General features: G+C 41.7%; 10 protein-coding genes and 1 pseudogene across 10 annotated transcripts; 1 reads left to right on the top strand and 10 right to left on the bottom strand.

Moving 5' to 3' along the window:
- Positions 1-245: 245 nt before the first annotated feature.
- Positions 246-878, bottom strand: LOC128718638 (mantle protein-like). Its single transcript, XM_053812259.1, has 2 exons — positions 873-878; positions 246-797 (listed from the first exon to the last, which is right to left on the bottom strand). Exons 1-2 carry the CDS (start codon positions 876-878, stop codon positions 246-248), a joined length of 558 nt encoding a protein of 185 aa, XP_053668234.1.
- Positions 879-2,607: 1,729 nt separating this feature from the next.
- Positions 2,608-3,229, bottom strand: LOC128718639 (mantle protein-like). The gene is made up of 2 exons (XM_053812260.1): positions 3,224-3,229; positions 2,608-3,159 (listed from the first exon to the last, which is right to left on the bottom strand). The coding sequence occupies exons 1-2, from the start codon at positions 3,227-3,229 to the stop codon at positions 2,608-2,610; spliced, it is 558 nt and encodes a 185-aa protein (XP_053668235.1).
- Positions 3,230-4,777: 1,548 nt separating this feature from the next.
- Positions 4,778-5,399, bottom strand: LOC128718640 (titin-like). Its single transcript, XM_053812261.1, has 2 exons — positions 5,394-5,399; positions 4,778-5,329 (listed from the first exon to the last, which is right to left on the bottom strand). The coding sequence occupies exons 1-2, from the start codon at positions 5,397-5,399 to the stop codon at positions 4,778-4,780; spliced, it is 558 nt and encodes a 185-aa protein (XP_053668236.1).
- Positions 5,400-6,840: 1,441 nt separating this feature from the next.
- Positions 6,841-7,462, bottom strand: LOC128718641 (mantle protein-like). Its single transcript, XM_053812262.1, has 2 exons — positions 7,457-7,462; positions 6,841-7,392 (listed from the first exon to the last, which is right to left on the bottom strand). Exons 1-2 carry the CDS (start codon positions 7,460-7,462, stop codon positions 6,841-6,843), a joined length of 558 nt encoding a protein of 185 aa, XP_053668237.1.
- A 1,667-nt stretch (positions 7,463-9,129) lies between these two features.
- Positions 9,130-9,751, bottom strand: LOC128718642 (titin-like). Its single transcript, XM_053812263.1, has 2 exons — positions 9,746-9,751; positions 9,130-9,681 (listed from the first exon to the last, which is right to left on the bottom strand). Exons 1-2 carry the CDS (start codon positions 9,749-9,751, stop codon positions 9,130-9,132), a joined length of 558 nt encoding a protein of 185 aa, XP_053668238.1.
- A 1,393-nt stretch (positions 9,752-11,144) lies between these two features.
- LOC128718643 (titin-like) lies at positions 11,145-11,766 on the bottom strand. Its single transcript, XM_053812264.1, has 2 exons — positions 11,761-11,766; positions 11,145-11,696 (listed from the first exon to the last, which is right to left on the bottom strand). The coding sequence occupies exons 1-2, from the start codon at positions 11,764-11,766 to the stop codon at positions 11,145-11,147; spliced, it is 558 nt and encodes a 185-aa protein (XP_053668239.1).
- A 1,410-nt stretch (positions 11,767-13,176) lies between these two features.
- LOC128718644 (MAGE-like protein 2) lies at positions 13,177-13,891 on the bottom strand. The gene is made up of 2 exons (XM_053812265.1): positions 13,808-13,891; positions 13,177-13,728 (listed from the first exon to the last, which is right to left on the bottom strand). Exons 1-2 carry the CDS (start codon positions 13,889-13,891, stop codon positions 13,177-13,179), a joined length of 636 nt encoding a protein of 211 aa, XP_053668240.1.
- A 1,435-nt stretch (positions 13,892-15,326) lies between these two features.
- Positions 15,327-17,091, bottom strand: LOC128718645 (MAGE-like protein 2). Its single transcript, XM_053812266.1, has 3 exons — positions 17,053-17,091; positions 15,921-15,956; positions 15,327-15,851 (listed from the first exon to the last, which is right to left on the bottom strand). The coding sequence occupies exons 1-3, from the start codon at positions 17,089-17,091 to the stop codon at positions 15,327-15,329; spliced, it is 600 nt and encodes a 199-aa protein (XP_053668241.1).
- Positions 17,092-17,241: 150 nt separating this feature from the next.
- LOC128710431 (uncharacterized) lies at positions 17,242-18,087 on the bottom strand (annotated as a pseudogene).
- A 1,500-nt stretch (positions 18,088-19,587) lies between these two features.
- Positions 19,588-20,217, bottom strand: LOC128718646 (zinc finger protein 512B-like). Its single transcript, XM_053812267.1, has 2 exons — positions 20,212-20,217; positions 19,588-20,151 (listed from the first exon to the last, which is right to left on the bottom strand). Exons 1-2 carry the CDS (start codon positions 20,215-20,217, stop codon positions 19,588-19,590), a joined length of 570 nt encoding a protein of 189 aa, XP_053668242.1.
- Positions 20,218-20,943: 726 nt separating this feature from the next.
- Positions 20,944-21,573, top strand: LOC128718647 (mantle protein-like). The gene is made up of 2 exons (XM_053812268.1): positions 20,944-20,949; positions 21,010-21,573. Exons 1-2 carry the CDS (start codon positions 20,944-20,946, stop codon positions 21,571-21,573), a joined length of 570 nt encoding a protein of 189 aa, XP_053668243.1.
- The last annotated feature ends 4,229 nt before the right edge of the window (positions 21,574-25,802 follow it).

The following is a 25,802-nucleotide window of genomic DNA, read 5'->3' on the forward strand; positions in this document are numbered from 1 at the left end:
ATCAAGAGCGACACTGTCAAACGTGGAAAAATGTATCAGACGTTTGAAAACTGCACTACAGACCATGATAGTTAGTGGGTTAGTAGATGTGCTAAATCATTCTGGGAGATGCACAAAATCTTACCAACTGTCTCACAGAGTTGTTTTTGAAAGTTCGTCGCACAAAACCAAGAACACAATCTAATTGAATTTTCGATTAACTATTGTATTGCACAATCCAACATCATTCGTCGCAACTTACAAAGTTAGCCCCAGAACGGCTTCTTGTGCTCCTTCTTCAGAATAACCGTGAATGGGACTGGCTTTTCGACGTACACTGGCTCCTTCACGTACACTGGGTAGGGCTTATCGACATGAACTGTGTATGGCTTCGGGACCTCGACGTATTCCTTCTGGTAAACTGGGACATGGACTGGGACCTTCACTTCCACTGGGTACGGGCGGTCAACGTGCACTGGAACCTTCTTCTCAACGTACACTGGAACCTTCTTCTCGACGTACACCGGAACCTTCTTCTCAACCTCCACTGGGTATGGGACCTTCACCTCGACGGGAACGTGCTTCTCGACCTCCACTGGGTAAGGTACTGGGACCTTCTTCGTGATGACCTGTTTCACTTCCTTCTCGGCGTAGTCGTTGTCGTAGTATCCGTGAGATTGCTGATGTTCATAGCCGTAGGTCTCGTACGATTCCTGTTGAGAGGATCCCAGCTCATACAGTCCCCGCTTTTCCTTCTTCGAATCGCTGACTGTCGCTGCGCTGGCAAGGGCCAGGGCCATAGAGAATGCAATGAACACCTGTAATGAGAATGGTTTTTTAAGTACAAGATCCTGACGACCAGTCCCTAGTGTACATTTCCATCCAATGCTTACCTTCATGTCTGCCTACCGATATTTGGTGTCTACCGTCTACGTGATGAACCAGTGAACGATCACAACCGAATGATACCGTTTCCTTCAACAGTGGGCATCTTTTATACTAACCTTTCCGGCCTAACCGTGAAGCACTCTTCTTCGTCATCTGTTACTACTGCTCGCCAATAAGACGCACCCGCTCATAGAGCCCAAATCAGTTACCACACGTTTACACCTTTGCGCAATTAGTCGCCACCCCGGTCGTGCACCGTATTCGGTGTTCCCAATAAAGGGGGTGGGTCGATTTTATATTTTCAGTTGGTTTTATTTCCAGCGGGCAGAGAAAATTGACGAGAAAGGAAAAGTTTATCGCACCCATCGTGCTGCGCTGTGATGGTCGCATCTTGATGAAAAACGCATCCGACCGAACCCAATTCATACGGCCCCCCGGTAGGAGGGTATTGACCGATATTGAGTCTAGTCTTTGAGGTCGCTGATGCGTTGACATTAAACGTTACCTAATAGTACGATTCAACGAATGCATTTGTGTCGGTGGATAACTTTCTTGGCAGCACGGTGGGTCTTACAGTACTTTGAACTTCCGCTTACAAGCCGCGTGGATGGTGTTGTCAGCAAAGTTGAACCCATTTACACCGTCCGGTGCAGCGTTAACCGTGTAACCGTTTTGTAAACGGAATAGACAACGAGTCTTACGCTGGTACATTCAAGGTCGACCTAAAAATTACACATTGTAAGTTATGCTTTAACTTCAATCAAACATCTCACACATAGGCATCATTTGGGTTGTCATTATTTTATACCTGATTTCGGTCAATCAGTTGGAAATTGAAGAAAAGTTCATCGATCGATTTTTTTTTCTATCAGTATTAAATTTGAGAGAATATAGAAAATTCTAATATTGAAATGATGATAGCAACGCCGGTCTTCGGAAAACAGACACCGGTGTCAAATTTCATCCTATAAATGAATTACTATTCAACTGCGGGTCATTGCAGACAAAAAAGCCAGAACTGATTGTCGAAGAGTTCTTGAGGGTTTAGTTCAACAATTAGAAGGACATGAAAATGGCATGCTATTTATTATTTAATCCGCAACCTAGCTGTGTAATATTAATTCTAAGTAGCGCCTCATGCAGGTAAAACATTCAGTCTTAAAGTATCAAAAAGCTAGAACATGAAAAGCAACAGTTGATAAAAATAAGCCAAATGCTTGAACATTAAAAGAATACAAATTAGACACCCTTAAGGTTGAGACAAGATTGAGCGCTTAAGTTTAATAGAAACTGCCTGATTGTACGCAATCCATGTAATCTGCGGGACTGGAGTGATCCATCTCATCAAGCAGCTCAAGCGGTTTTCTATTTGATTTTGCGCATGACGAATTATCTTTCCATCACCAGGAGCTTGTTTGGTGCAACCTTCGACATTTAAACCTATATGGAAACAAGTTCAACCAACATGTTCCTCTTTTACTATTTGACGATGATAACTCACCTACCACGTTCATCCTAAAAAACCCGCCAATAATGTCCAGTCTAAGCCTCTTCTATGCAAAGGCAACAGTCGGATAAATTAAAATTCGTCAAGGTTTTCATGCTAGATAGTCGTACGTTAAAAAGATGGATTTGGTCAATGGATTTGAATACCGTTTAGAACAAGACAGTAATAAATCAATGATAAACCGCATATTACAACCACACATAAGATTCAATTCATAACAATATATTTAACATTCAACCGAAGAATGGCTTCTTGTGCTCCTTCTTCACAAGAACAGTGAACGGAACTGGCTTCTCGACGTACACTGGCTCCTTCACGTACACCGGGTAGGGCTTATCGACATGAACTGCGTATGGCTTCGGGACCTCGACGTATTCCTTCTGGTAGACTGGGACATGGACTGGGACCTTCACTTCCACCGGGTAGGGACGATCCACATGGACTGGAACTTTCTTCTCAACGTACACTGGAACCTTCTTCTCGACGTACACCGGAACCTTCTTCTCAACCTCCACTGGGTATGGGACCTTCACCTCCACTGGAACGTGCTTCTCGACCTCCACTGGGTAAGGTACTGGGACCTTCTTCGTGATGACCTGTTTCACTTCCTTCTCGGCGTAGTCGTTACCGTAGTATCCGTGAGATTGCTGATGTTCATAGCCGTAGGTCTCGTACGATTCCTGTTGAGAGGATCCCAGCTCATACAGTCCCCGCTTTTCCTTCTTCGAATCGTCGACTGTCGCTGCACTGGCAAGGGCCAGGGCCATAGAAAACACAATGAACGCCTGGAATTGAAGAACACCTCGTCAGATTCATTCTTCGCTTGACCAATTGCAGGTGGATACTTACCTTCATGTCTGCCTACCGGTTGGATGTACTGCACGATTGAAGATCCTCGACTGAATGATGCTCTGCTGTCGCCGGCACCTTTTTATATCATCGACACGGTCAGCAATAAGCTTCGTTTATTTTTTGTTTGCTTCTTTTTTGTTAGGAGATGTTTCTGCAGTAACCCCACGTCAGAAGAGCAACCGAGTGTGACTTTCGGTATTGGTTGCATCTAGCATTTCATCATTGAGACATTTTTACATTACTTACATTGCTTATTGATGTTTATACCATTTCCGAACTATTGCATTCTTTATGGGCGGACCGGTGACATGATGGTACGGTCTTCACACGACAGGACCGGAACACAATCCCATCCGGACCAATCCCTTGTACGCAGGACTGACTATCCAGTTACGGGTGAATAAAGTCACAGAGAGCCAAAAATGGCATGCCTAGACCTCTTGAGGTTGTTGTTGCCGATAAAGAAGAAGAAGCATTCTTTACAACGCTTGACCAGTCTAATTTGAAGCAATTTTTATAAAATGAAAGTTTTGATCTCAACCCGCTTCCCTGTACCCTGTGTGCAGATAACATTATTTGTGACTATTTTATATTATAAAACACAATTGCAATTTAATGCCATTAAAAAGAATTCCGAATAAGCCATAATTAGCTTACGGTTTTAAAGTTCTGCATATTCACAGCATGTTCTTCCCAACGATAAATGGGTGAAATGTTGTAAGGAAGAATGAGTTTTAACCTTTTTCTTTTATTTTAATATCTTTAGGTAAATCAAATTTATCCATTTCTAGTTTTGAACGGTTTCATTTTCGTCAAAACACTCAATTAGTGATCAGTATTTGGATACTTTATTGTATTATCAGCTCAGTAAGCAATTTAAAACATCTACAATACATGATAATACCAAAAACCAATAATCGGATAAAAAATAACAAGGCATCTTAGCAAACCATGTATCGACAGAAATATAACGGAGTTGACCTAGAATTAAAGTGGCGCATGGTAAAAAGAAGATAATTAATGAGCTAATCAGTACTATCGCAGACTCGGAGGTGGAACTTCTTACATCATTTTGTATCACCATATTTTTGATAGCATTTGACGAATGCTTCGAAACATTGGCTGAAAAAGCCAATGTCCAATGAAAAAGCCAATGTCGAAGCATTGACTGAAAAAGCCAATACTCAGTCAACGGCTCTCGTGCATAGAGTGTCCAAAGTATTCCTGCGACAGTTAAAGAACCCTTAGTGATTCTATCGAATAAGTATTGAGTCTATATCATGCAACGAGTTACTAATCTTTCTACATGCCCACCAGAATTTTGTCGTTTCTTCAAACATAAGCCGAATAAACCTGGTAAAATACACCGCTCGTTTGAAAATCACTGTACCTGTGAAATTTACAAAGAAAATCATTATCCAACATATTCTGCAGATGATCTTCACCAACCAGTCCATAGACGCTACTAATTGCTATCTCAAATACACAGTCATTTGAAGATCAGTCTAGAATCTTTATTCTACCAGTATTTTACATCTCGCAAGCATAACTTCAACCCCAGAATGGCTTCTTGTGGTGCTCCTTGATGTGCACCGTCACCGGAACGTGCTTCTCGACGTACACTGGCTCCTTCACGTACACTGGGTAGGGCTTATCGACATGAACTGCGTATGGCTTCGGGACCTCGACGTATTCTTTCTGGTAGACTGGGACATGGACTGGGACTTTCACTTCCACTGGGTAGGGACGATCCACATGGACTGGAACCTTCTTCTCAACGTACACTGGAACCTTCTTCTCGACGTACACTGGAACCTTCTTCTCAACCTCCACTGGGTATGGGACCTTTACCTCGACTGGAACGTGCTTCTCGACCTCCACTGGGTAAGGTACTGGGACCTTCTTCGTGATGACCTGTTTCACTTCCTTCTCGGCGTAGTCGTTGTCGTAGTATCCGTGAGATTGCTGATGTTCATAGCCGTAGGTCTCGTACGATTCCTGTTGAGAGGATCCCAGCTCAAACAGTCCCCGCTTTTCCTTCTTCGAATCGTCGACTGTCGCTGCGCTGGCAAGGGCCAGGGCCATAGAGAATGCAATGAACGCCTGGAATTGAAGAACACCTCGTCAGATTCCATCTTCGCTTGACCAATTGCAGGTGGATGCTTACCTTCATGTCTGCCTACTGGTTGGATGTACTGCACGATTGAAGATCCTCGACTGAATGATGCTCTGCTATCGCCGGCACCTTTTTATATCATCGACTCAGTGTCGATTGACCGTTCGCACGTGCTGTGATTATTCTCCGTTTGCTTCTCTTTCGTTTGGAAGTACTTCTTAAGCAACTCCTCACAAGAAATGCACTCGAGCGTGAATAGATGCATTCGTATTTTCATGATTTTTTTTCTCTAATGGGCAATACACGTTATGGTTGTACTTACAACGTGCATTTTTTATATTCTTGTAAATGCAATTTCGTGCAACAACAATACGTTTTATATAGTAATATCATTCTTAAAGAATAAAACACGACGATGCATAGGTTATGAGTGTTGAATTTGTTTTTAGTTTAATTAATATTATCTTAAGTAAAGCCCGGTTATATTTGTTACGTAATCGAACAGGAAACTACAGCCAGGGTGATTCTCTCATAAGGACATCGCTTATGCGGCCTGGAGAACATTGTAATAAAACTAAACTTTTTTTATCATTTCATCCTCCGGCCAAGTAAGTTCAAGTGCTCATAGTTTAAATTGAAAATAAAATTTTGTATGTTTGATATAAAACGTACATTCCTAGATTATAATAATCCATTCCACTAGTGATGAGTACAAAAATTCAGAGTGAATGAATGATTGAAATCTTTTTAGGGAGTGAGTTAATTCAAATCTCCCAGAAGAATACTTATAACTCTGAGACAAATAATGAAATCATTCAAAATAATTAAGATTTAACTCTTTACGGCGACCTTCAACTCACGATTTAAATCGCGAGTTAACTCCCACAACGGTTGAAGGACACCGTGAAGAATTAAATCGCGGCTTAACTCACGATTTAAACCATGAGATGAAGGCCCCTTCCCTCCTCGGTCGCTTAATTAAATTATTAAAATTTTGAAGAGTGAGTTTAAGAGTTATTTCTTCATTTTAACACTTCAAATTAAATTTAAATACATGAATACTTGATTTAAATACTTGAAAAGAATTAAATTTCCTATTTCTCCTTTTAACCGTTAAAAAACTGTTAACTATGTCATTCCAGGTCAGAAAAAACAGTCCTTCCCGCTAAATTATTACTTGTTGTCTCTACAGTACCAAACTTTGACGAGGCGCATGTAAACAGCTTACCATAGATACAAAATTGCATATCATAGAGGAAAATAATCCAGCCGTAGAATTAAAAATTAATTACTTAGCGAAAAAAATTACCGGCAACGATTAAATTGTAAAACTGGGTGTTATTCAACCCAGTTACATTACGAGTAGATTCCTTAACCTCTTATTACACGTTTCTGTGACGTTTTCACTGATAAGTAACGATTATTGATGCCAAAACACGACATTTCAATTGAATAATACACCGATATCAGTTTTAATAGTTCACAATATATTTAACATTCAACCGAAGAATGGCTTCTTGTGCTCCTTCTTCACAAGAACAGTGAACGGAACTGGCTTCTCGACGTACACTGGCTCCTTCACGTACACTGGGTAGGGCTTATCGACATGAACTGCGTATGGCTTCGGGACCTCGACGTATTCCTTCTGGTAGACTGGGACATGGACTGGGACCTTCACTTCCACCGGGTAGGGACGATCCACATGGACTGGAACTTTCTTCTCAACGTACACTGGAACCTTCTTCTCGACGTACACCGGAACCTTCTTCTCAACCTCCACTGGGTATGGGACCTTTACCTCCACTGGAACGTGCTTCTCGACCTCCACTGGGTAAGGTACTGGGACCTTCTTCGTGATGACCTGTTTCACTTCCTTCTCGGCGTAGTCGTTACCGTAGTATCCGTGAGATTGCTGATGTTCATAGCCGTAGGTCTCGTACGATTCCTGTTGAGAGGATCCCAGCTCATACAGTCCCCGCTTTTCCTTCTTCGAATCGTCGACTGTCGCTGCGCTGGCAAGGGCCAGGACCATAGAAAACACAATGAACGCCTGGAATTGAAGAACACCTCGTCAGATTTCTTCTTCGCTTGACCAATTGCAGGTGGATACTTACCTTCATGTCTGCCTACCGGTTGGATGTACTGCACGATTGAAGATCCTCGACTGAATGATGCTCTGCTATCGCCGGCACCTTTTTATATCGTCCCACTGGCCAACCGTTGCTTCTCTTTCGTCCGGTTGGGTGTCTGAAGCAACTCTTCACAAAAAAAGCAATCGAGCGTGACTCAAAAGATTGGTTGCATCTTGTTTTTATTGCTGAACATTTCTCTCATGTGCAACACACGTTGATCCTATGCATTCGTTGTCCGTTACATTTTAAATCGCCAGTATTGCTTCAAAAATGTATTAGTGTTTATATCTTTGCCCTAAATCATCAAGTCAAAAATAAAATAGAACTACATACTTACTTACTTATATTCGTATTTAAATTATTAAATGACAAATTTTACGTTCTAGTTATGTAAAAGAACATTTACAAAATTCTTCTTGAATACTCTAAACAACGGAAACATTGTATTAATTTAATGGTAATAATTCATTTAATAATTATCTTCATTACATTCATACTCATATAATTAGACTGTTATTATTAAAAATTATTATTGGTTGAAGTTGAAATCATTTTCGCAATTCGAAAAACAAAATTAACTGCAACATCACTAACATAACAATTTCTCTATCAATAATAATGTAAGTCTCAACTTACACTTTCCTGGTGCAGTATGTTTTGTTAATACCATTTGCTAGATCAGTTTGTATTTATGTGGAATTTAAAATGTACCGATATATTAGTGTTTTAAATCAATTGGACCTTCTCGAACTTGAGCGGATTTATGGGGAGATATTTATTATTTTTCTCAAAACTTATAGATTTGTACGATGCATAATGATGTGGCCTTGGCAATGAATTACAGAAACCTGCACTCTCCACGTGGTTGATGTGGTGGTTGATTGCGGTTGATGTTTTTTTTATGTAAATTTACAACCCTAAGCAAAAGTCGATCATACGTATTACAATATTAATAGTTTCAAATCTCGGTCTAAACAACTTCAGGAGCAGTTGAACTACCACGCGTTATATCGCCGTTTTATGTGACTTTAGTTACCCATAGTTCATTACGGTTCAACCCAGTGGTAACATTGCTGATTCCGTACGACAGGAATGGTACAAAATCCTACCTCAGTACGTGGTACTGACTATCCAGCTCCAGGTGAACAAACTCAACAAAAGCAAATAAATGGTAGGACAAGACCCTTTCAATTTATAGTGCCACTAAAGAAGGAGGAGATAAGGTTATGTTTTGACCCATTATTAAATCAAAATTTTACAAAGACCAGTCGAATAATTCAGTACTGCCTCAAGCATTTGATCAGCTTACAAGTCTCAAGTCTCATTGATTAGAAAATCAAAATAATGATGCATTTTCTACGACATCGTATCATATCTCATGACAATTGTTTGTCCTTTTTGATTTGTTTATGAAATCATTTAAAGTGTGAATACTACTCATTGATTCTAGAACATTTGATTTGCTAATTTACAGAACGGCAACAGTGGTAAAACAATACTTCCACTGATACTTACGCCTGTTACAGCATCGCCCATTGTTGTTTTCCATCCACCTCTCAGATGACGCTACTAATTGCTATCTCAAATACACAGTCATTTGAAGATCAGTCTAGAATCTTTATTCTACCAGTATTTTACATCTCGCAAGCATAACTTTAACCCCAGAATGGCTTCTTGTGGTGCTCCTTGATGTGCACCGTCACCGGAACGTGCTTCTCGACGTACACTGGCTCCTTCACGTACACCGGGTAGGGCTTATCGACATGAATTGCGTATGGCTTCGGGACCTCGACGTATTCCTTCTTGTAGACTGGGACATGAACTGGGACCTTCACTTCCACCGGGTAGGGACGATCCACATGGACTGGAACCTTCTTCTCAACGTACACTGGAACCTTCTTCTCGACGTACACCGGAACCTTCTTCTCAACCTCCACTGGGTATGGGACCTTTACCTCGACTGGAACGTGCTTCTCGACCTCCACTGGGTAAGGTACTGGGACCTTCTTCGTGATGACCTGTTTCACTTCCTTCTCGGCGTAGTCGTTGTCGTAGTATCCGTGAGATTGCTGATGTTCATAGCCGTAGGTCTCGTACGATTCCTGTTGAGATGATCCCAGCTCATACAGTCCCCGCTTTTCCTTCTTCGAATCGTCGACTGTCGCTGCGCTGGCAAGGGCCAGGGCCATAGAAAACACAATGAACGCCTGGAATTGAAGAACACCTCGTCAGATTCCTTCTTCGCTTGACCAATTGCAGGTGGATACTTACCTTCATGTCTGCCTACCGGTTGGATGTACTGCACGATTGAAGATCCTCGACTGAATGATGCTCTGCTATCGCCGGCACCTTTTTATATCATCGACACGGTCAGCAATAAGCTTCGTTTATTTTTTGTTTGTTTCTCTTTCGTTAGGAGATGTTTCTGCAGTAACTCTTCACCAGAAATGCAATCGAGCGTGTCCCAAAAGGTGATTGCCTTTTTTTTCTTTGTTTATTATTTCTCTTATGTGCAATACACGTTTATCAATACCAATTTTTGTCTAATTCATCTTGAAACGCAGACATTGTTCATTATTTCAGAAAACAATTAGAATATTTCTTATCCTTGGAGAATAAGCAGTCCGGAGCAAAATCCCTTGTAATATACAATTAATGCAAGCAAAAAAGGCGTACGTACTTGAAACGAGAAGCGAAAAAATCATATGATTTAATTCATCAAATTATTATCAATACAAAGTATTACAACATGTCTCTACTAATATCATAATTCCATTTCAAACCACATATTTATGTAAACGACACGGATATCATGCTGCCGTTATGAGGAATACCTGTAGCTAGAGCTTTCCAAGTGAACAATTTTCTCTGGTACTGCGATAAACTAAAGATGTTTTGTAGATATACATCCTAAACTAAAGTCAGTAGAGAGAGCAAAAGGGTTGTGAAGAAGTATATCGCACACCTTTGGAAGTATCATACGCTTGGATCATGTAACGTTACAAGTCGAATATATGGCTCACAGAATGATAATATTCCCAAACTTCATTCTGTAATATACCATACAAGGTGACTGATAATTATTATTTAATTTGAATACTTTCGAACACAACATTGATCTTTTTCTCTTTTTTATTTTACTTATACGTATACTTACTCTTTATTTTGCTTCATGAGAATGACACTGGACGACCAAGTTCGTTAAGTCCTTTTAGCTCGTCACATGGACAGCGGAGACCCAAATTGAGATGGAGGGATGACGTTGATGCGTCCACCAGAAAGGCCTTGATAATGGATTGGCTTAGCGGCTTATATGACTCCTGCAGCAGGCCAAGGCCGCGAAGCGGTTGTACATCCCGATAACATCCTTATCGAGCTGCCTCTCTAGCATACGGAGAGGGTTAAAGCGACGCTATTCTGACCCATTTCTAGATCAATTTATACAGTTTTTCCTACTTAACAGCCTTCTTCGGGGCACCCCACACGGCGAGGCCCTAGGTGGCCGCCTATTCGGTCCACCGTTAGATTCGCCACTGACACAGGGGCTTTTTGTTAATGTATAAAGGTACGTTCCAAAACCGCTACTAATTACTATCTCAAATACACAGTCATTTGAAGATCAGTCTAGAATCTTTATTCTACCAGTATTTTACATCTCGCAAGCATAACTTTAACCCCAAAATGGCTTCTTGTGGTGCTCCTTGATGTGCACCGTCACCGGAACGTGCTTCTCGACGTACACTGGCTCCTTCACGTACACCGGGTAGGGCTTATCGACATGAACTGCGTATGGCTTCGGGACCTCGACGTATTCCTTCTTGTAGACTGGGACATGGACTGGGACCTTCACTTCCACCGGGTAGGGACGATCCACATGGACTGGAACCTTCTTCTCAACGTACACTGGAACCTTCTTCTCGACGTACACCGGAACCTTCTTCTCAACCTCCACTGGGTATGGGACCTTTACCTCGACTGGAACGTGCTTCTCGACCTCCACGGGGTAAGGTACTGGGACCTTCTTCGTGATGACCTGTTTCACTTCCTTCTCGGCGTAGTCGTTGCCGTAGTATCCATGAGATTGTTGATGTTCATAGCCGTAGGTCTCGTACGATTCCTGTTGAGAGGATCCCAGCTCATACAGTCCCCGCTTTTCCTTCTTCGAATCGTCGACTATCGCTGCGCTGGCAAGGGCCAGGGCCATAGAAAACACAATGAACGCCTGGAATTGAAGAACACCTCGTCAGATTCCATCTTCGCTTGACCAATTGCAGGTGGATGCTTACCTTCATGTCTGCCTACTGGTTGGATGTACTGCACGATTGAAGATCCTCGACTGAATGATGCTCTGCTATCGCCGGCACCTTTTTATATCATCGACTTAGTGTCGATTGACCGTTCGCATGTGCTTTGATTATTCTCCGTTTGCTTCTCTTTCGTTTAGCGTTTCTGCAGCAACTCCTCGCCATAAAATCAATCGAGCGTGGCTCGAAGTGTTTGCGACATACATGGACTCATAAAATCTTAAAGTACTTAAGTAACATGTCGTTTATAATCTTTAAATTGGAATGTTTTATTTTGCTATCTTCTTGGATTTCCTGCTGGATTATAAAACATTCCTTCAATATTTGGTGGAATGATTAGTGAAGTTCGCTACTTCCATTCGAACAAGTTTACTTGAGTTGGAATCAACTAAAGTAATTCTCAATACTATTAATGTCATACAAATAGAATAAAATTTGCCAGTTTGCTAATGCATGAACTTAAATACTTTATCTATAAACGAATTACGAAACGTTTAAATTATTTAATTTGAAACTATAATTTAATGTGATAATATTTTACTTGTAGTCCGTACGAGCTGAAGGTAATTTTTAAAAACGATAATAAATTGATAAAATACTAGAATTTTTGAATAATGATTGACGAAAATTTGCTTTTTTATTGTAATTTTGGAATTGCTGTGCAATTTATATGCGAGGAAAGCAGCAATTGCAAGATAAATGTATATCGACAATATAAACGATTTAAAGAACAAGCTTTGTTAAGCGATCATCCTGGCGAGCGGTTATCGTACCTAGAAAAGGAAAAAGTACCAAAAGTTGTGTAACGGACTTGTTTCATCAGAAAACCTGTTCCGGTACCGAGTAACTGCATACTTTGGAACAGTTCGCCGAATGGTGACGTCTCCAATGCCTATCTGTCACTCTCATTCGATTCACTCGAATCCTAGCAATTCACTAGCAATGTTTCCTTGGACCTGTCTACTTTTAGTTTTATGTTCCTAGAACAGAATTAAACTTGCGTCTGGTGTAACAGGAGTGATTTTTAACATATTAGATCTATTCAGGTGCGTTACTAAACGTAATTGTTTCCATTCACCAGATGGAGTGGTACTTTCCCACCAATACCTTCAACGAATCAATTGATACCAATCGTGGACAATCTTGTATCCAGTGACATAATGACACTACTACCAAATCTAACAAGCGCTTAGTATTTGTTTCGAGATTTAGCAATATTATTTTCGTCTTGTCGAATACACAGTCGAAAACACTCAATTAATTTAAAGAGTAAATAGAATTTTTTATTAACAAAATCTTACATCTCTATCATTGCTTTGTCCATTAATTGCCAAAAAGATGAGCATGCTTCATTGATTAAATTTATTACTAGTTTATTGAGTTAACTACACATCCCATTTAGAATAGCCACCAGAATGGCTTCTTCTTGTGCTCTTTCTTCACAAGAACTGTGAACGGTACAGGTTTCTCAATGTAGACAGGCTGCTTCACGTACACTGTATATGGTTTATCAACGTGTACGGTGTAGGGTTTCGGGACCTCAACATACTCCTTCTGATAAACTGGGACATGTACTGGGACCTTCACTTCCACTGGATACGGGCGATCCACATGGACTGGAACCTTCTTCTCAACATACACCGGCACCTTCGTCTCGACGACGACCGGAACCTTCTTCTCAACCTCCACAGGGTAAGGGACTTTCACCTCAACGGGCACGTGTTTTGGCACTTCAATTTGATACGGGATGGGCACCTTTTCGACCTGATGCACATTGTGCTCCTCATAGTCGATGTAGTTTCCATCATCCTGCTGGTGTCCGTAGTCGTAAGCCTCGTACGATTGATGCTGGGAATACTTCTCCTCGTTCGATTCCGCACGTTCCTCGGTCGTTTTATCATGCGCCACACCACTTACAACAGTGATTGTTAGGACGAGTAGGATAAAAATCTGTCTCAAAAAGAAATGGGGAAAACGAAAAAAATATTAGGATGATGTCGAATCATGTCACAGGTTATGTTTCATTTACCTTCATTGTGAGTGATTGTGTTGTTTCGACGATCTGTTCGTAACTGATCGAGTGATCGCTGCACACGCGTTTTATACCAGCCATCTTCTACTTATTAAACTGTCCACGAAACGGACGAAGAAAGTGAAATCCAAACTTTTTCCTTGTTTTGTTTTGTTCAGCTGTGCAGTTTATTGGAAGTCGTTGTGCAAATTTACACCACTAACGCACCGGTCGCACTATGAGTCTATTGGTTTAATGATTCTTTATGTAACGAAGTTTGTAGGATAGTGAATTTGACAGAAGAATTGCTTTCATGCCAAAGGTCTAAAGTAAAATGTATAATTCATAAGCAAAATGACACAACACTTACCTGTCTGTTGTGATGTTGTATGAGCGATCGGGATTTAGCATGAGCCTTTATTTCAATTTATCTATCGTATTAACGATTTTCGAATCTATTCCTGTCCCTAAGACCTAAGAGCGTCATCCATCACTATTGAGCTTGTAAACAAACTATTGATCAATCATTACAAAACCATGCAACATCTAAATGGCTTACAGCGTTTTTATTCACTTTAGGTAATTTAACGATAATGTGATATTCAATTTTGTGTTAGTTTATAGATGACATTAGAAACAGATTCGATTGGAATCATTTTCATGTCCTGACCATACTTTGAGAGTTTAGGCAAGTCTTATTTCTTATTTCTGAATAAGTGCATAAGCAAGATTAGTCCTCCTGCCGAATCCTGCCAGATTCTTACTCACATCTGCAATACAGCTATTAAGTTTAAGTACATTAGTGATGTTTCTTAGTGATGTTGTCTCAACATCCTTGCCGTTCGAATACTACGAGCCATGTAATTTCTAGATATTTCCCGACATATCACGCATAAATAAATCTTGTCCAATTAATTATAACATTGTGAACAACAGAACGGAGACGTGATGTATTGGTAGCGATGCCGGTCTTCACACGACAGGACAAACCCAAAATCTCATTTGGACCAATTTCCCGTACGTAGTCAAAGACGGTATAAATGGTAGCCCTAGGCCAATCTCTCAAGGTTGTTGTGCCGATAAAGATCAAGAAGTACAAAAGAACGATATTCAAAGCAATGTTCGCCATATCGGAAATGATCAAATTCACTGTTGAAATTACGAAATTACGAACTCGTATTAAAATCTTTACCAGAAAAAAAACATTGATCACAGCATTGGTCATTAGAAATATATTACAAAGCTCATTACAAAGAAGATCTCTATGAGATGTACAATAACCTTACTATAGGGCAACCTCAACAGCGTTCGGTGATCATGTCTTAAGAATGACCCATACTGCACAAAAATATAGAAGAGCCGTAGAAAGATCACATTAGGATAATGCAATGAAATGGATATGAGACCAAACCCAAAGAATACTTTAAAATTAAAAACCAAAACAACCAGTAATTCCATTGCATATTTCAAGTAAAGAATTATATTTTTGGCATCATTCGTCTCTTACAGGCATGCGGGAATTCGTTAAGAAAACTTTTCAACCATAGTACGGCTTCTTGTAGTGCTCCTTGATGTGAACCGTCACTGGGACCTGCTTCTCGACGTACACGGGCTGCTTCACGTACACTGGATAAGGCTTCTCAACATGAACTGCGTACGGCTTCGGGACCTCGACGTATTCCTTCTTGTAGACTGGAACGTGGACTGGGACCTTCACTTCCACCGGGTAGGGACGATCCACATGGACTGGAACCTTCTTCTCAATGTACACCGGGACCTTCTTCTCAACGACGACTGGGACCTTCTTCTCAACCTCCACCGGGTACGGGACCTTCACCGGAACTGGAACGTGCTTCTCGACCTCCACTGGGTACGGAACCGGGACCTTCTTGGTGACAATGTGCTTCACTTCTTTCTCAGCGTAATCGGAGTAACCCAGTCCGTAGTTATCGTAGCCATAGTTGTCGTAGGATTCTTCAAACAGCCCACGCTTCTCCTTCTTAGATTCGTCGTCGTTCGCTGCGCAAGCGATGGCCAGGGCCATAGAGAACACGATGAATGCCTGTGAATGATCCAGAATTAAACTCTCGGCCCTTTTTCATCATATTCTCTGATAAGCCACCACACCTACCTTCATGTTTGACTTTCCGCTGTACAATGCTTGGATCTACCGTATGCTCACTAACGCAGCGAATGCTCACAATCGAATGATAACATTTGAGGTTGGAAAAATTGTATTTATAGCAAAGTATGTTTCCTTCAGAAGAAACCCCCACAAAAAAAACCATCGATCGGTCAGTCGGTTGTGACTATTTCGCCGATCGCAGTCTTACAGACGTTTTCGCATTTTATTGTCGCTCATTTCCTTTGCCGTGAAGCAACGCAATTAACGAACCATAAACAATCAAGACCTCGCACTGTATGCTACTGTGTTTTTTTAAGCCTTATCATGATATAGTAGTGACACAAGAAGCAGTTGGTGTCTTTTGTTTCGATTAAATGCATGTGAATTGATTTGTTATTGGAAAACTTCCTGCACACATAAATTCCTGAACCAGTGTTGGTGGTGGTGGCTGTTGAAGGACACGGGTTCATCATTAAAACAATTGCTTTGCCCAAGAAAAAAACATTTTATTCCATCCTGTGTAGAGAAATATTTAGTTTTGAGCTGCTGCCTTAGAAATTGTTGTATTTTTGTAACATGTTTTTTAATGTGTCCATTATACAATTGCCTTGCTCTGTCTGGCTAAACGGCCTTTGCTAGACCCATATTCCTGTTGTGTAAATAGGGCTGTAGGCAGAATAAAATATTTGAAATAAATAAAAAATAGGTAATATAATTAAGCTTTATTTATGCAATGAAATCAGATTGTCACTAAGTCACACATTAATGCTGGTTTAAAGACAGATAAAATTTCACCCACGACCTTCAGATGTTTATTCAGCACGCACAAAGTCGAGACGGACTTGGTTAATAAATAGTGCTTTACTGTCCCTCTAACAATTATGTCCAGAAGATATGTCAGATATTCAATCCAATGCAAGCAGAATCAGCACAACTACTAATCAGGTCTTGCTTTCTAATTGTTCTATTAACTGTTCCTGGGGATGGTTCCCATGACCAGTTTCAAATAATTATTTGTTTTTGGTCCAATTATCACATCAGACAACCTTATTTAGAAAGTGAAAGAAGTAGATGGGTTGCTTTACGTCCTCTGGATGAAAGTACCTCAGAACATAGTGTCAAACTCGATCAGATGTACCTCAGTTCCACGTCCACCAGAATTGGTTCTGGAACTCATGTTTACTCATGTGGCCCATAAAAGCAACGATCTTTGAATTATGCCATCAAACAACGCAATACAGTTTTAATTTCTATGATAACATTTATTTAGGATCATCAACAGGAGTCAGTAGTATCCACCGACCAATCCCAACACACTCAAGTCCTTTCAACCAAAGAATGGCTTCTTGTGGTGCTCCTTGATGTGGACGGTCACTGGAACCTGCTTCTCGACGTAGACGGGCTGCTTCACGTACACTGGATAAGGCTTCTCAACATGAACTGCGTATGGCTTCGGGACCTCGACGTATTCCTTCTTGTAAACTGGGACCTCAACTGGCACCTTCACTTCCACCGGGTATGGGCGATCGACGTGCACCGGAACCTTCTTCTCAATGTACACCGGGACCTTCTTCTCAACCACGTACGGGACCTCCTTCTCGACCTTCACCGGGTACGGGACCTTCACCGGGACTGGGACGTGCTTCTCGACCTCCACTGGGTACGGCACCGGAACCTTCTTCGTGATGATCTCCTTCTTGGTGTATCCATAGTTCAGTGGTTGATAGTGATGGTCGTAGGACTCGTACGATTCATGGGCCGATTCCAGCTCGTAAAGTCCGCGCTTTTCCTTCTTCGAATCGTTGACTGTCGCTGCGCTGGCAAGGGCCAGGGCCATAGAGAAAACAATGAACGCCTAGGGGGAAGGGATGCAGAATATACAGACTCAACGGTCACTTTTACTGCTGGATCGACAACGACCACTTACCTTCATGTTTGCCTTTCCAAAAAATGCTGCTGGTGAACTGCTCCGTACAACGGTCGTCTGTTGGATGATGGTTAAATCCACGCCACGGGCTAGCTTTTATAGTTCGCCGGACTTATGTCTTCTTTCTCCATCATCATTTCGATCAATCATAACTTTCCAACCTACTACTAAAAAGTCCCCCTAAAACTCACACACACACACACCTTTCCAGCTGACACGCTCCGGTAGCGTTACGGGGCGTTGCATCGTACAGTCAGCGAAATAGCACCAAAACATCATGCAGATCTTCTTCATCTCGGTGCTCCGCGGCGATGTAACGCACGGCCCAACAGCAGCGGACAGGCCGAAAAGCGGAAAAATTGCAATACAGTTTGCAGCACCGGGGCGTGTAAAATATGAAAAACCAATGATAATTTTGAAGGTCATCGCTTTGGTGGAGATTTCGTTGGTTGTGATGGTGGTGGTTGAGATTTGTAACGGAGCTTGAAAATATGCCACGTGGGCCGGAAATATGCGCGAGACCGCTGAAGAAAACACTCAAAGATTTTTCCGATACTGTTCATGACCATGAGCTTATTAATTCCAAGATCTACAGTTTATTCTTCATAGATATAAAACTAATGTGTTAGGTTTTTAGTAAATTGTTGTGCTGATCAAACCTCAAACGAGTAGTATTGTTGCTGCAATCGTTTACCTTCTTCTACGCCATGTGGCTGAATGTGCTTTTTCTATATTTTAGTATAAAACATCATGCTTCAACTGATACTTAATTTTTGATGATTAAAGACTTAATGGACTAAAGGGTGTCTCACATCAACACCAGATGCTGACGAGACTTCATTGTCTCATCATCTCTACCGTTCTTCGCCGCCAAGCACAAATTACATGTTCCGGAGAAACCAAAGTAGCACAAGAAGTACTCGATTTGGCAGGCGATCTACTCAAACAAAGTAGTGCGCGCGCGTTACTTCGTTACTACCAGGACTGTAAACGGGAAGATCTACTGCAAGGAATGTCTGCTCTGTTTCTGGAATGTGTCGTGTTCATCCATATAAATAACATAAGGGCTCCACGATCTTCTTAGGACATGAACCCTCCAAACGCGCTGGAGGCCAATTGAAAAATATTAAGCTATTATGAAGCAGGCACTACGGAAGCATCCAAAGAAGGTAAAATCTTTAGTAGACAGGAAGAAAAGAGAGTTTGAGTAAAGAGAAAAAAACTGCAGGCAGATGTTGTACAGTGGAGTGAAACGTATGTTGCAAGCATACGCTTATGCTATTTAAGTGCAAAGAATGTAATTTGATGTGGAAGACTTCATTTTTTTTAGATTTGTGTGTATGTGGAAAGTGTTAATTTACCGTAGCCGGGTTCATATATACAATTATACAGTTAAAACAACACCCGTCGAATTATTAGAGATATTCAATTCGCTAGAATGTCAATTTCATAGGGGACTGTTTCATAAATCATTAACATAAACCAATGCTTTCTTCATTTAAAGAAAATATTAAAGAATTAGCATCTGTAGTAATTATTATTTTCTTCTGAAGAATGTTTTGAAGATTTGCGTGCGTAAATAAGTAATTTTTACGGCAGATCATTATTCCATACAATAGCGTTTAAACATTTCCGCATCAACATTAAATATTAAAAACAAAAATTATTTAACACATCGAACTAAACGCAAAATTCCATCATATTTTATTAGTTTTTCCAACGCAATTCAGCCTCGTTCCAGATCATTTAACCCCACAGTGCTTTGTGTTCGTAGGAGACCGGGCTGCTGTAGACGGTGGACTCGTGTTCGTACACCGGCGCTGCAACCGTCTTGTGGACGTAATGTGGCTGCTTCACGTACACCGGGTACGGCTTCTCGACCGGCACTGGGTATGGCTTGGCCACCTCAACCACCTGCTTGTGGTAAACCGGGACCTTCACTGGTACCTTCACCGGCACCGGATACGGACGATCGACATGCACCGGAACCTTCTTCTCAATGTACACCGGGACCTTCTTCTCCACAACGACCGGGACCTGCTTTTCTACGTGCACTGGAACTGGAACCTTCACAGCGACCGGCACCTGCTTCTCGACGGCCACCGGGTACGGGACCGCGACCTTCTTCGTCACCGTAACGTGGTTCGTCACCTGATGGTGGTAATCGTTGCCGTAGTACTGATCATGCCCATCGTAATACTGCTCGTAGCCGTTGTTCAGCTCGACGATGCCGCGTTTATCCTTCTTGTTAGCCTCTGGTTCGCTGCTGCAAAGGACGATTGCCATCACGGCGGACAGGACGATGAAAACCTGGACGAGGAAGCAGAGAATTAGGCACTGTCAGAGCTTCTGTCTCAGTGGGTGTTTTACCTTCATGTTTAGGCTTGGTTTAGGTGGAGCTCACTCGATCACTAAACGATTACTGATGATCACTTTCGGTTCAATGGGCGGCTTATATACTGCGACGTTCGCTTTTCGGTTGACCATCACCTTCACAAAGACACAACAATTTACGGAATTTACCTTATCGACAGTCGATATTTTATAGCCCATCGAGGAATCAGTGTCAAATATGTGTGGTTTGGATTCAATTAATGTATCAACTTGATTATTTTTCTTTTAAGATGTACGAACTCACCTTACCCAAGAAGAAAAAAATTGCTCGATTTAAAAAGTATTAAATTAGGTATTATATTGTTATGTAAAAGCACCTTATGGCTCTTACTTATACAGATTCTTCTTTCCTAATCAAGTTATTTTATCAATCATCAAGTAATTTTTTTTAACATTTTTTAGTTTACAACTTTTCAATTTGTATGAAAATTTTAATTATGGTATGGTAAATGTTGTAATAACTTTTAAAAACTACATAAAACACTACAATTAAAATTCGAATACAATACAATAGTCAATTTGACGAGATACATTTTAGTCATTAAGTATTGCCAGTGGTTTATCACTTGCTGTAGAATTGAAGTCTCCGTAAAGGTGATGGTCAACCGAAAAGCGAACGTCGCAGTATATAAGCCGCCCATTGAACCGAAAGTGATCATCAGTAATCGTTTAGTGATCGAGTGAGCTCCACCTAAACCAAGCCTAAACATGAAGGTAAAACACCCACTGAGATAGAAGCTCCGACAGTGCCTAATTATCTGCTTCCTCGTCCAGGTTTTCATCGTCCTGTCCGCCGTGATGGCAATCGTCCTTTGCAGCAGCGAACCGGAGGCTAACAAGAAGGATAAACGCGGCATCGTCGAGCTGAACAACGGCTACGAGCAGTATTACGATGGGCATGATCAGTACTACGGCAACGATTACCACCATCAGGTGACGAACCACGTTACGGTGACGAAGAAGGTCGCGGTCCCGTACCCGGTGGCCGTCGAGAAGCAGGTGCCGGTCGCTGTGAAGGTTCCAGTTCCAGTGCACGTAGAAAAGCAGGTCCCGGTCGTTGTGGAGAAGAAGGTCCCGGTGTACATTGAGAAGAAGGTTCCGGTGCATGTCGATCGTCCGTATCCGGTGCCGGTGAAGGTACCAGTGAAGGTCCCGGTTTACCACAAGCAGGTGGTTGAGGTGGCCAAGCCATACCCAGTGCCGGTCGAGAAGCCGTACCCGGTGTACGTGAAGCAGCCACATTACGTCCACAATACGGTTGCAGCGCCGGTGTACGAACACGAGTCCACCGTCTACAGCAGCCCGGTCTCCTACGAACACAAAGCACTGTGGGGTTAATCACGAATTCCGAGCATAAAGCCCCGGTTGCAACACACTTATCAACCCCTGCGCATCGAATGGACAGAATATATTTATGTACCCAACACAACCACCTAAATCTGATTGGTATGTGCAAATTTGGCCGTTCCCACACAGACGAAAGAAAACAATCAATAACAATAATTTCCAATGGTTGAATTTTACGGGATTTACAATCAAATGTCACCAGATTTTGTGCAGCGCGTTTCCCTGTCCCGAGTTTGGGTCGATGATTGCGTACCCTGAGTTTGCTGACCCATATTTATCAAAACCATTTAGGAGATTCGACTTCAGATCTTCAAGGAAAAGGTCCACTCACATTCTTGACACGTTTTACCTTTTCTTACACAACCGGTGGAAATCACATTTCATCCTTATTCGTTTGCAGTTTTGATAGGGTCATGAAGGGGATGTAAAGGTTTGTCGTTATTGGTTCATTTGGAGCACTGTTATAATCTAATTTTCAGCTTCATATTCTTTCCTTCAGTTCTGCCACTTTCACATATCTACATTTCAAAACCAAAAACTCCAGAAACCAAGCCCTCTCCAACAAAACACTCAATCGTTTCGATTTCATTTTCGGTTAACTTCCGGATGAGTCAGCGTGCTACGATATAAAAAAAAAAGAGAATGCTCTGGTTCAGTCCACAACCGTCGCATACATTAAGTGCCTTCCGTTGTGGAATTTCGTTTTCGTATGTCTTATCTTACGGTGCGTTGTTTGTACCTTTTTTTTGTGTGCCTTCCCCATACATCACCTGTACACACACTAGAACCGTTGATGTTGCCCAGTGCTAGCCTATAGAATATCAATCAACCGAAAACTGGTACCGAAAAGGGACGAAACGATCGTGTTTAATTGTGGATTTAGTTTTCCGATACGTGATCGGTACGGATTAGCAGAACCGTACAGTGTGTAGCAGCAGCAAAGCGGTTGACATGCCTTATAAAAATAAAAAGAGTTAGTCATTTATGAATCTTACCTTTTGCACTAGAAAACTTCAGGAAGAGATACCTTTTCGTCAATTGTCAGTCAGTCAGTTAAGCCTACTCTAGTCTAACGGATCGGTGGCGTATCGGCAACTGCGTCGGTCTTTATACTGCAGGTCCGGTCCAGAATCTCCTCGGGACCAATTCACCGTACGTGAATAAAGTCAAAGAAAACTAAGACTGACAGGCTTGGATCTCTCGAGGTTTTGTTGGGTCGATTGAGAAGAACTCTAGCCAAACCTAGTCCAGAATTCGGAGATTTGATGAGTATGGGATTTTATTCAGGTCCTGTCTAGGTCCTGAGTAATCTTCTTAATACAATCATCAAGGTAATTCATGTTTTCAATGTCTAATACTGAGGTTTGCAGGGAATTCTAATACTGAGGTTTGCAGGTCTATGGCTTGCGCTTGTTCTAACTGAAACTCCATCTTTCCGTGCAAAGTAGCACTCAGGCTAATGGGGATTAAAACACTCTCCTCAATTTACATTTTCTTGCTTTTTTTTTTCAAACGAGATAATTTTTTACTGAAGTCATTAGTCGTGAAGTTAGTTGTAGATTAATAATTACTTTTTGCTATTAGAAACCGGTCATAAAGAGAGTCGATCCACGACCCTTAATGTACTAAACCGAACACCGAACCAAAAGATCTTGTGATCACCCACAACTCCTACAGCAATACCACACTGACGTCCTCATTATTGTACTCCCTTGTATATGTTACTGTAACATCATGCCCGATTGATCACCGCACCCAATTCGTGTGGAATCGAACCAGTACGTGAGTGGATTGCGTTATCGGCATGGTAAACTGCACAGGGTGCTAAATATGCTAACAGGCTTCGCTTCGTCAGCCTACTTGCAACCGGCGAAAACACGTACATTAAATTGCTGCTTAAGTTCTAAGTCAAATTGTCACCGCTACCGCAAGGTCACACCGAAACGTTATAGCGTGTTCTACGCGAACGCATTAGCCAGGTACGAGTTGTTTGTGCTAGAGTTCCAATCATAATCATCGTCGTTATTATTTGTCATCATCGACGTCTCCGTTAGAGCATTCTGTCTGCCGGCTAGAGCTGGAAGTACACGCGCTTGGTTAAGCAAGGGGTTAGATCTCTCTCACCTTGAGCTGAGTCACTACTCTAGCGAATGCCAATCACTATGGGACAGTTTGATGTCAAACAAGCTTTAGTTTTGGTATCACAAGATAGAAGTTTTTAATTCTTCATTACTTGTTGTCCCACTTTCCTGAGGTTAGCGTATAAAAAAAAACATATCTATATTTTACTTCACAATAATAAAATTTCATGCGGCCGACCATCACAGTCTCCCGCAGTGCGTCAAGAATCATCCGCGGGTGTGCTTCTGCCTACGGAAGCATCCACTATCAGCGAACCGTGCGATCGTGTGCGCGCCAACAGTGTTGTACGCTCTCGCGCTCGCCTCTGCGTTGTGTGTTTGCGTGTGACCGCAGCTGACAAGCCGGGAGTCATGCCGCTTTATCGGTAACATTCCATTCCTACGCGTCTCAGTACCGAATCCCGCGTGCACTGTTCCGGATGCAGCGTACGCCGAGGGTTTTGTTTGCTGTACGAAAAACAGTGTGCAAAGGGCAGTCGAACTAGGAAGAAAAAAACCACATCAAAACAAACAAACCTGCAACGTGGTCCGCCCGTCAGCTGATCCGGTGCAGTAGGCCGTAGCTGAGTGTGTGAGTGCGTGCGTGCGCCGTTTGTGATCATTGCATTCCTATGACATGCGTTATCAGCACCGAAACGGTGGCCGGAACACGGCGAATTTCATAGAAGAAGAAAAAAACACCTGAAGAATGTGATTGTGAATGTTTTATTTTTTCGGTGCGAGTGGTTGTGTGTTCGTGCGTCACAACGCGAAACTTCCTGTGGACAGACAGGTGTGGAGAAAGAGAAATGTAAAACAAAAGCAAGATGTGGCAGTTTGCTACTGCTCCTTTCATGCAGATCTTTAAAATTAGCACGATTCAGAACAGTGATTATTGTTTTAGTGAAACGTTTTAGGTGTTATTTATTGTATTTTTAATATTAATGTAAAAAAACGAGGCTCAAAAACGAGGTGCTGCAAATCAAGCACCTTTCTATACGCAAGATACGTAACTTTGAATATCCTCAGTCATCGTATTGTTGAACTATTTGGTGAGTAATCAACTGTTACTGTATACATTCCACCAGTAAGTGTATCATACTAATTTGAGTCATCGTTGTTGTGCAAATACGCAAGCATGAAACGCAAATGGTTAGGTTTCAAAGACTACAAAATAGAGCCATGGGAATAATTTTGGGATGTAATCATTTCACGTCAACGAGCACAATGTTAAATATCCTGCAGCGGATGTCAGTTCGACGAAGGATTGTTTACATTACTATGGTGTGCATTACAAGACAAGCTCGTAAACCTATAAACGCTACTTCTAATGCCAGGAACTCTTAGTGGTCTCCATAAGCTTTATGTAGCTTTATAATAAAACACCTAATCATGTTGTAAATGAGAGTTCTCTTCGCAAATTCAGAACGGCATGTGTGGCGACTTGACGAATCATTCCTCTAAAGACTGAAACCGTTGTCCACTCATATAGATATTTTATGTTATTATCGTTACGATAACATCTCCAAGGAGAAGGACATTATCACAGCTATCTAAAAATGTAGAACTGCTTCGAGGATGTACAGTATTCTAATCGTTGATAACGAGAGAAAACTCTGGATTGAAGCCGCACTTTAGCAAATTACCCTTACTGGAACCCATTTCTAAATATGATTGCTAACTACAGAAGCGAATCATCCATAATGCGGATTAATCAGCCGCGGAAGTTCCAAGGAACCCGCGAGATCCGCAGTTACTGGAAGAACCAGGATGATTTGGCCGTTTGAGGCCTCGTTATTAAGGGGAGCCCACGAAGAAAGTTTACTTCAGCAGTCAAAGGGTCTCGACAAGTTAGACGACTCTATACCTCGGTGAACCTCCAACGGGGTTTCGACGATAAAACAATCGTCATTCTATTTGAGGCAACAGCGAGACCTCCAAATAGCTTTTCGCTTAGGGTCTCCGAGGAGCTTAAATATATGGCTTCTAGTTAAATGTATTGCAAATCTTGCTACAAGCATAACATACATTTTCTGAACTCCCAGCAAGTTGACAACAAGATCTTTCCGAATTGAAGATTTTATCAACGATTGCAACATT

This window comes from Anopheles marshallii, chromosome 2 (assembly GCF_943734725.1).
Source record: "Anopheles marshallii chromosome 2, idAnoMarsDA_429_01, whole genome shotgun sequence".
NCBI classification, from domain to species: Eukaryota; Metazoa; Arthropoda; class Insecta; order Diptera; family Culicidae; genus Anopheles; species Anopheles marshallii.

Bases quoted from the DNA above. Each gene is read 5' to 3' on its own strand.
- LOC128718644 (XM_053812265.1), bottom strand. From the start codon at position 13,891: ATGGCTGGTATAAAACGCGTGTGCAGCGATCACTCGATCAGTTACGAA. The intron at 13,729-13,807 runs GTAAATGAAACA...TTTTTGAGACAG, and splicing joins CACAATCACTCACAATGAAG to ATTTTTATCCTACTCGTCCT.
- LOC128718645 (XM_053812266.1), bottom strand. From the start codon at position 17,091: ATGAGTTCCAGAACCAATTCTGGTGGACGTGGAACTGAG. The intron at 15,957-17,052 runs GTACATCTGATC...AGCATACGGTAG, and splicing joins CTGGTGGACGTGGAACTGAG to ATCCAAGCATTGTACAGCGG. The intron at 15,852-15,920 runs GTAGGTGTGGTG...GATCATTCACAG, and splicing joins GCGGAAAGTCAAACATGAAG to GCATTCATCGTGTTCTCTAT.